This window comes from Tasmannia lanceolata, unplaced genomic scaffold (assembly GCF_043159265.1).
Source record: "Tasmannia lanceolata isolate RefF3 unplaced genomic scaffold, GAP_Taslan_0.1 ptg000019l, whole genome shotgun sequence".
In the NCBI taxonomy this organism is placed as follows: Eukaryota; Viridiplantae; Streptophyta; class Magnoliopsida; order Canellales; family Winteraceae; genus Tasmannia; species Tasmannia lanceolata.
This window is the reverse complement of record NW_027518696.1, coordinates 18,795,442-18,804,458: the sequence shown is the minus strand read 5'-3', so window position 1 is coordinate 18,804,458 and position 9,017 is coordinate 18,795,442. Positions and strand designations below refer to the sequence as shown.

The 9,017-nt window shown below is 43.9% G+C and overlaps 1 protein-coding gene across 2 annotated transcripts; it reads left to right on the top strand.

The window, feature by feature from the left end:
• The first annotated feature begins 851 nt into the window (after nt 1-851).
• Nucleotides 852-8,051, top strand: LOC143853497 (uncharacterized). Of its 2 annotated transcripts, XM_077363283.1 has the most exons (3): nt 866-1,714; nt 4,900-5,708; nt 6,236-8,051. In XM_077363283.1, exon 3 carries the CDS (start codon nt 6,420-6,422, stop codon nt 8,037-8,039), a length of 1,620 nt encoding a protein of 539 aa, XP_077219398.1. In that variant the 5' UTR covers nt 866-1,714; nt 4,900-5,708; nt 6,236-6,419; the 3' UTR covers nt 8,040-8,051. The 2 variants fall into 2 exon arrangements, with proteins under 2 accessions (XP_077219399.1, XP_077219398.1); XM_077363284.1 differs by lacking the exon at nt 4,900-5,708 and having other exon boundaries at nt 852-1,714.
• Nucleotides 8,052-9,017: the final 966 nt, after the last annotated feature.

The window sequence follows — 9,017 nt, the reverse complement described above, 5'->3', positions numbered from 1 at the left end:
ATTTGTGAATGGTCTCATGTCCTCCTTGAGCCCGTTTGTGAATGGTGCCTCATTTCTCTAGTCCATTGGTGAATGGTCTCGTCTTCTCCTTGAACCCGTTTGTGAACGGTGTCTCATTTTCTGAGTCCATTTGTGAATGGTCTCATGTCCTCTTTGAGCCCTCTTGTGAAAGGTGCCTCATTTCTCGAGTCCATTTGTGAATGGTCTCGTCTTCTCCTTGAACCCGTTTGTGAACGGTGCCTCATTTCTCGAATCCATTTGTGAATGGTCTCGTCTTCTCCTTGAGCCCGTTTGTGAACGGTGCCTCATTTCTCGAGTCCATTTGTGAATGGTCTCGTCTTCTCCTTGAGCCCGTTTGTGAATGGTGCCCCATTTCTCGAGTCCATTTGTGAATGGTCTTGTCTTATCCTTGAGTCCGTTTGTGAATGGTGCCTCTTTTCTCGAATCCATTTGTGAATGGTATCGTCCTCCTTGAGCCCGTTTGTGAACGGTGCCTCATTTCTCGAGTCCATTTGTGAATGGTCTTGTCTTCTCCTTGAGCCCGTTTGTGAACGGTGCCTCATTTCTCGAGTCCATTTGTGAATGGTCTTGTCTTCTCCTTGAGCCCGTTTGTGAACGGTGCCTCATTTCTCGAGTCCATCTGTGAATGGTTTTCTATCCTCCTTGAGGCCGTTTGTGAACGGTGCCTCATTATCCAAGTCCATTTGGGAATGCTTCTTATCCTCGTTGAACCCGCTTGTGAGCGGCGTCTCATCTCCTTCTAAAAACTGTTTGAGAGCGATCTTTGTCCTTTCCCTTCAGAATCCATTCGAAAATGATATCTCATTCTCTAATTGCCCGTTTGTGAACGGCGCCGCATCGAGTTTTTTTTATTATTCAAGTTCTAGGGTTTCATCTAAGGTTTTGCATTATGTTAAGGTGCGTTGTGTCTAGAGAGTCCTTTGTCGATTAAAGCTACGCAAAATGGTTCTGTCATTTTTAACTTTGGTATTCAATGACTACGTCATCTCTACCAAAGAGGGGCATCTGTAGACACCCCATTTTGTTTTGTTTTAATCAACAAATAAATTAGTGTGTTAAATCCATGTGAGAACCCCCTCTATCATTGATTTATATGTTTTAGGTCATTAATATCTTGATCTGACTTTACGGATCATCAATCGGGACAAAATAAGCTAGGGTCACTTCATAGCCCGGACCCTGATTCCATTCCGAGACCCGATTTCCGTAAATCGTTAGATCAATGGCAGATCTTGACCTGGGTCTAACCATCCAAAACCACCTAACCTCTCCTCTCATCCTAACCATCCAAACCTCACCTAACCTCACCTAACCTCTCCTCTCATCCTAACCATCCAAACCTCACCTAACCTCACCTAACCTCACCTAACCTTACCTAACCCCACCTAACCTTACCTAACCTCATCCTCTCATCCTAACCATCCAAAACCACCTAACCTCACCTAACCTCCTATCCCATTCTCCTATAAATACCCTCTCATCCCACCATCCAAGAGGAGAAGAAAAAAGAACCCCTCTCTTAGAAAATTCATCCCTCTCCCTCATCTCTTCAAGGGTTCGGCCATCCTTGCCGGATCGGGTGATTTTATACGTTGGGTGATATATATCAAAAGCAGTCATTATCAAGCAAGGAATCATCTTCAAGGAATTAACATCAAAGAAAAAATCAAACACAAAGTGGGTTTCCAAAGAGGTAGGCATTTATTTCAATTCTATGTAGGGTCTGTTTTCATGCATATCTTTTACTTTAAAAGAAAAACCATGTTAGGAAGCATGTAGGGTCCGTTTTCCCCCTGGTTAGCCTCTGGTTAGACCCTGGTTGCACCCAGGTTCGCTGCTGGTTGCACCCAGGTTCGATGCTGGTTGCACCCTGGTTCCCTACTGATTCGCACCCTGGTTCCCCTGCTGGTTGCACCCTAGTTCCCTACTGGTTGCACCCTGGTTCCCTGCTGGTTGCACCCTGGTTCCCTACTGGTTCGCACCCTGGTTCGATATTGGTTCGCACCCTGGTTCCCTGCTGGTTCGCACTCTGGTTAGACCCTGGTTGCACCCAGGTTCGCTGCTGGTTGCACCCAGGTTCCCTCCTGGTTGCACCCTGGTTCCCCTGCTGGTTCGCACCCTGGTTCCCTGCTGGTTCGCACCCAGGTTCGCTGCTGGTTGCACCCAGGTTCCCTGCTGGTTGCACCCTGGTTCCCCTGCTGGTTCGCACCCTGGTTCCCTGCTGGTTCGCACCCTGGTGCACCCTGGTCCGCACCCTGGTTTGTACCCTGCTTCCTCCTAGTTAGACCATGGCTAGTCTCGGGTTTGCTCCTAACTTAGACCCGACTCACTTGACCCTAACCATTAACCCAATCCAACCAAGTAATATCCCAACACAATCCGAGTCGCATGTCTGAATCCATTTGGCCGAATCTCATAAGCCCGCCCACTTTGAATTCCGAAAATTCAAACCCTTGATGATTCCTATATGCTCAATTCTTTGATGCAAATTCCCAATTCCAAAATCCCATTGCTAGATCAATGTTTCTGAATCTCAAGTCCAATGCTCAAATGCAAACCCGATTCCAGATACAAATACCAATTCTGTCTTCCAAAATCCAAGCAACCTCGCCAGCGGAACTACGTGTGGCTTGATCCCCATCGTGGGGTACGTAGGCAATTTGGCACTCCCAAGTTCAGTCGCACCTTTCTCTATCTTTCTCATTCCCTCACACTATTTCATCATCTCTTCCATCCCTTTTTTCACTAACCTCAAGAACTGAAATCGATTCACCTCGTGTCTCTCGGAACCGTTGGATTACGGTTTCCGTCGTAAGGACCCTTAGAGCCCAATTTAGGAACACCGGTGTCGTGTCGTGTCCTAAGTTTTAGGGAGTCTTAGGTTTTAGGGAGTCCTAGAGTTAGGAGTCCAGCCTCATCACGGACGTTTGCTATGTATAGCAACCGTGCCATAGGTCTAGTTACACTAGTCACCCAATCTTTCCCTAGGACAAGCCTAGTAAACTAGGATGTAGGCAAACCTGCATTAGTCTAAGGGACCATTTGCATTTAGATGAGAATCATATAGCATCTTAGATGAAATCTTAAGATAATAAAATCCTCAACTTGAATTAAATAACTTCTCCTAAAACTGTTGAAACAGTCAATCCCGTCTAGGTCGGTGTCCTAGTTGAGTTAGGCATAAGTAGCTTAGCTTAGGTGCACCGAACTACGTCGACTCTGATCCCAGTAAGGCTTGGGTACGTAGGCAGCTTGGATGTCTGATGGCATACCACCCGCGAGTCGGCACCACAAACAAATTGTGGTGTTTTGTATATTAATTTTCTTGTAAATGCTTAATCAAATCACTTAGGATTTTCCATGAAATTAGAATTCTAGGAGAACTTTCACTTAGAATGAATCCAGACAAATTAATAAATCAAGATACACATCTAGGATTCACATTAAAATTAGATCATAGGATGCATGTCACTTAGTTCGCACATTAACATAGAGTTGAATGAGCCATTTAAAATAAATTTAAAAGAATTAGCTTTTGGAATCGAAGACCGATTATCGGGCAGGAATGGTGCATGTGGCGGATAACTCCCCATACCTTCCATTCTCGTAACCAGGTAGCGAGTCTAGATTTCTGGTTAATTACGGGTCCTAGATCCCACATCTAGGTGGCGACTCTGTCAGTCTCTTTCGTGTGGAATTCGGATTGCCTTAGTGATCCCAAGTTCACAGGAAAGATTAATTCAAATCAACATTAAAATGCACACGCCAATCGCGTGGGTACGAGAGACCAAGAGAGAGAGCGCGGCGGCTCGCGCCCCACCCCTCTCGCGGGATCAGGTACCACAGTACCCGATATATTGAGTCCGGAGCTCTACTTTCATTTTACATATATTATGTACTTGGATATATTTGTTGATTTAGTAAAACCCAATTAGGAGTTGCATGTGCTTATATATATATTGCATTCATATAAGGACGAACATGTGTTGCTTATACATGTTGGAGCCTAGATTTAAGAGCCTTGCCCTATCCATAGATTATTGTAGCTCACCTTATGTGGCTACAACGTAGTCCTAGTGCACTCACATGTCTGTCATAAGTCAAGTATCTTGACTCTATGAGATCATATTTAGGGCTGGTGCCCCTGGTTAGGATATATATGTATATATGTATATATTGATTATCAGATTGAGGGCCTACTCTTTAGTGAGGTTTCCTTGTCTAATCTAATCAGTTGTATCAGTCCGTTTTTCAGATCTAGACCCGACCAGTGGCTTTTAATTGCCCCTCTCATGGTCGTGGCCTCTCTGTTGTTCTATTTATTGAGATTATGTCCCTATATCTTTGGATTATAAGATCAGGACCTACTTTCTAGTAGGGATTTCTGGCTTGAATCAATCAGTGTCTATGCATCTCTCAGATCTAAACCTAGCTAGTGGCTTCTACTTGTCACCCTCATAGTTATGGTTTATTCTTTGACTCGATGATGATAAAATTCACTTGTTTTATCCCTCAGATTGAAACTTCATTTATCCATTCTTTTGTTGTGTCATATATTATTCAGATTGTTTTCTTATCTTGTCTTTAGATATGGTCGACAGTTTGTCTGCTGTCTTTATGGCCATAGTCTATTATTGATCTCTTTGATCATTCAGTTTTGACATTCATCTTCCAGATTTAGATTCGGTCTATGATCTACTTTTGTCATTTTGTGACCGTGGTCTCGTTTCTGAGTTTCTGATCATCTTTGATCAGTAGTGGAACATTCGATGTCATCAATAATATCCTTCTTATGCTTGATCATTAAGTTTATTTTTATTCTTTGTTTATTCGAAGTTATCTTCATTCCCTCATTATCCTGTCCTATCTTTGTGTCAGGTCTGATTATGGCAAACCTTTTGTTGGACAAATGGATAGCCGATACCATTAAAGCTCTTCCGCGTGAACAGTCACAGAGAAATATGGCTGATCATTTCATCAATTCGTTCACCTATTTGAACAGTCGGGATATAAATTGGAAGTTTCTCCAAGCAGCTGCTGGACTTTGGGATCCTGTTCTTCATGTCTTCCGATTTGGTCGTTTTGAACTTTGTCCCATATTTGAAGATTGGTGTATCATGCTAGAGCTCCCATCTGAGGGACTCTGGATCAAACCTTCAAGGATAGAATCTCCTCATGGTCTGTTTTGCAAACTGTTCAAAAATGAGACTGTGGATGCTCTGCCGTGTTTGACGGATACGTGCGTGAAAATTCAAGATCTTGTTAAACTTTTTTCGAAAAACGTCGATCCTACTAACTCTCGTTTTCAGGATTGCCGACGTAATGCTTTAATTTTTATGGTCTTCGCACGTCATGTTCTTCGCAGAAATTCCCATGTTGCATCTTTGATACTATTAGGAGTGGTAGATCAGATCAATGAGGGGAGGAATCCTATCCCTACCATGTTAGCAGAGACCTTCTTGGGACTAGATCTTATTACTTCCCAAGAGATCAAGGACAATTTCTATGGATGTGTCAAGTTGTTGTATGTCTGGCTTGGTGAAAAACTTCAAATTCTTCAGCGACAAAACCAAAATCCATATACCCTGAAGAATTTCCATACCTGGAAACCAATAGCCCACCAACCTCAGTCCATCGATGAATGGCACAATTGGTTGCAACATGTAGAGGAGAGTCAGTTTCGCTGGGTAAGTCATTCATGTTTCCATGTTTTTACTAGCACTTACCCGCATTCATTTGTTTACCTCATGGGTACCGAGAAATCTTCCTTTTATGCACCCATGTGAATTCTCCATCAGATTACGGGAATTCCATGTCCTCCCGGAATCATAGTCCCTCCTCTTTGTGAAGATCTCACTCCTGATCTCGTCCGATCCATTGTGGCTGCTTGGGGAAACAAAAATATAGAGAGGAGGTTAGGTTTATCTCGCAAATTCCGACGTGGAGAAATATCGGAAAAGCCCGCAAGCAAAAGAGCTCGAATTGAGGAGCCTTGAGGATCCATATCATGTTTTGTTATTCCGATTTCTGCATTTCCCATTATTGTCAGTTTGTTTATCCAGCTGTGATCAGAGATTAATATTTTTCATCCGTTGTAATCACAATTTGAATCTTATTAATGAAAGTGTATTTTTGTTTCCTTTGTCATTGTTTGATCAAAATAGTTTATCTCGATTATCAAAATTTTAATCTAGTGTTTATATTTCCATAACAGGATTCTTGATTGAGCAGCCATTGCTCCTAAGAAAATCCTCGTTTCAAAATCAACCTGGTCCCGTCAGTCCGCTGATTCCAGGCTGAGTCGATTTTCTGCCTCACCAATTTCTTTTACCTCCCCTGCATTACCTTTCTCTAATTTCCAGGAAATTCCTTCACCCGTCCAATTTGCACCTGAACCCATGGCGGAAAATGAAAATAATGCCCTTGACACCAATGAAATGATGAAAGTTATCCTGGCGCAATTGGGCACCATCAATGAAGAGATTGCTCGCATGAAAGCTGATAGAAGTTCTACTTCTAGAGAGCATGTAGCCCAGCACCCTTCTGTTATACCTCCTCCTCCTCCAATGGCCAGGCCCGCGGTTTTGAATGTCGAGGACGATATCGAAGATGAGCAGTATGCAGAGCATAATTGTCTCCCTCATCTGGAGAGAGACAATGAGGGTAGAGCGATGACAGACAGAATAGACAAGCTGACTAAAGAGATGGAAAACATAAAATTCCAGGGCCCGAAAAAGTTGAACATGGCCGATTTTATGATATATCCTGGAGTCACACTGCCTCCTAGATTCAAAGTGCCAGATATGGATAAGTATGATGGGACAGGCTGTCCTAGGAGCCATCTGATGTCCGTGCTTCCACTTCTTCAGCAGCATGGTCTATCTCCGGAGCAGGTTGCTCTTTTGTTTCCCCGATCTTTGATCGGAGTGGCTAAAAAATGGTTCTTGAGCCTAAAGTCTGAAGAGATCCGAACCTTGGAAGATATTGCCAATAGATTCGTCGAACAATTCTCCATGGAAGAGGGGATCAACGTAACCAAGAGGGATCTCAAAGCTTTGAAACAGGGCCACAATGAAACCTTCACTTCCTTCATCCGCAGATGGAGAAGGAAAGCCGTGCAGATGACTCATCGTCTGCCAGATGAGGAGCAAATCAAAATCGTGGTGAAGAACCTGTCACCACAATACTACCACCACATGGCCATCCAGTACTTTCTTGATTTCAATCATCTCATCAAGACGGGAACCCAAATAGAAGATGCATTGTCTAAGGGTTTGAGATCAAGAGTTCCTTCTGATTCAAGAGAAGGAAAAAGACCTATGGTTGCACCTAAGGAGGTTCACAATATGAATACTGCTCCGCCAGCACGGAGAGTAAATTTTGGCGAAGGTCGCCCAGAGAGGAAAGAGCCAAGACGATTCGATCCTTTGTCGTATTCCTTGTCAGTAGCATTGAAGAAGCTGTTGAGAGACAAGAAGATTGAGCTGTTAGAGCCTAGGGAGGCTCCGAATCCTCTTCCGAGGTATTGGAGGAAGGATTACTTTTGCGAATATCATCAGGGTGTCGGACATCTAACTGATAGATGTATGGCCTTGAAACATAAGATCCAGGACATGATCGAGGCAAAGAAAATTTCTGTTGAAGTTCCTAACGTCACTCGCAATCCATTGCCGACGCACGCAACTCGTCCACCAAACGTTTATGCAATCCTTACCGAGGAAGTTGTTTTGGATTACTCTCGTATTTGTGTGGTCATCTCTGAGGAACCGTATGTTTTAAGATGGGAGGAGGGAGACAGTGATACGGAAAATGAGAAACCTTATGTACTGTCTGCTCGAGATGGAGGATCTATAGAATCTGCTGAATGTTCATATGTCCTCAAATTTGAAGAGGGAGAGAGCAGCGAAGAAGTCCCCTATGTTTTAAGGCTAGAGGATGAAGACTTATCACTTCTGGATGATCAATGTGATGAGCTCCGTCACGTCACACGTGGTGGACGAGTCTTCAAGCCAGCTTAGCTCAGAGTCGAGAATCCCGCTGAGGTTGCAAGAGGAGTTGACCATCAGAACCAAAAGCAAAAACAGAGTTTAGATGATGAGGAGGACAATTTGCTGAAACAGCTGAAAAAGACGCAAGCCAATGTGTCTATTTGGGGTTTACTGATGGCGTCGCCAAAGCACAGACAGGTTGTGCTTCGTGAGCTGAATTCGTCCCAGGTATCAGTTGAGATTACTCCTGACGAACTGGTCAGTTTAGTGGCCGCGACAAGAGCTTCCCAGGATTTGTCTTTTACTGACGAAGACCTCCCTCCAGAAGGAAGAGATCATGTTCGCCCTCTCCGGATCACCATAATCTGTAACAAAAAGAGAGTGCCGGAAGTCCTAATAGATAATGGCTCAGCTTTGAACGTTTGCCCGTTAAGTACTGCCACTACCCTAGGGTTTGGACCGGGAGATTTCATACCATCTGAGCAGGGTATATTGGCGTATGACTGCACTAGAAGGGATGTGATCGGGATATTAGCCACTGAGATCGAAATTGGAGGAGAGACTTTTGAAGTCGAATTCCAAGTGCTCGATATCAAGACCTCTTTCTTTCTTCTCCTGGGCCGACCTTGGCTGCATAAGGTCGGAGTTATTCCATCGACGCTGCACCAGAAATTGAAATTCGTCCGGAATAACAGGGTGATTACAGTACGGGGAGATCCAGAGCCTGAAATTGGGCAGATAACTGCCGAATCAGTTGATGAAAGTGCCAAGGATGTCAGCTTGACAGGATTCTCATTAGAGGTCTCTACTATTACTATGGGAGAGGCCATGAATGAGGAGATCATGTTCTTAACAAGTACCAATGTTAGTGTCGCAAGGATGATGCGACAGTTTGGTTATATTCCGGGAGCTGGCCTAGGAAGAAACCTGCAAGGCTTGACTGAATGGCCATTAATGAAGGCGATGAATGGATTATTCGGGTTAGGGTATCAGCCTACCCGAAAGGAA

Coding starts and splice junctions, on each gene's coding strand:
- LOC143853497 (XM_077363284.1), top strand. CDS start 6,420: ATGGCGGAAAATGAAAATAATGCCCTTGACACCAATGAAATGATGAAA.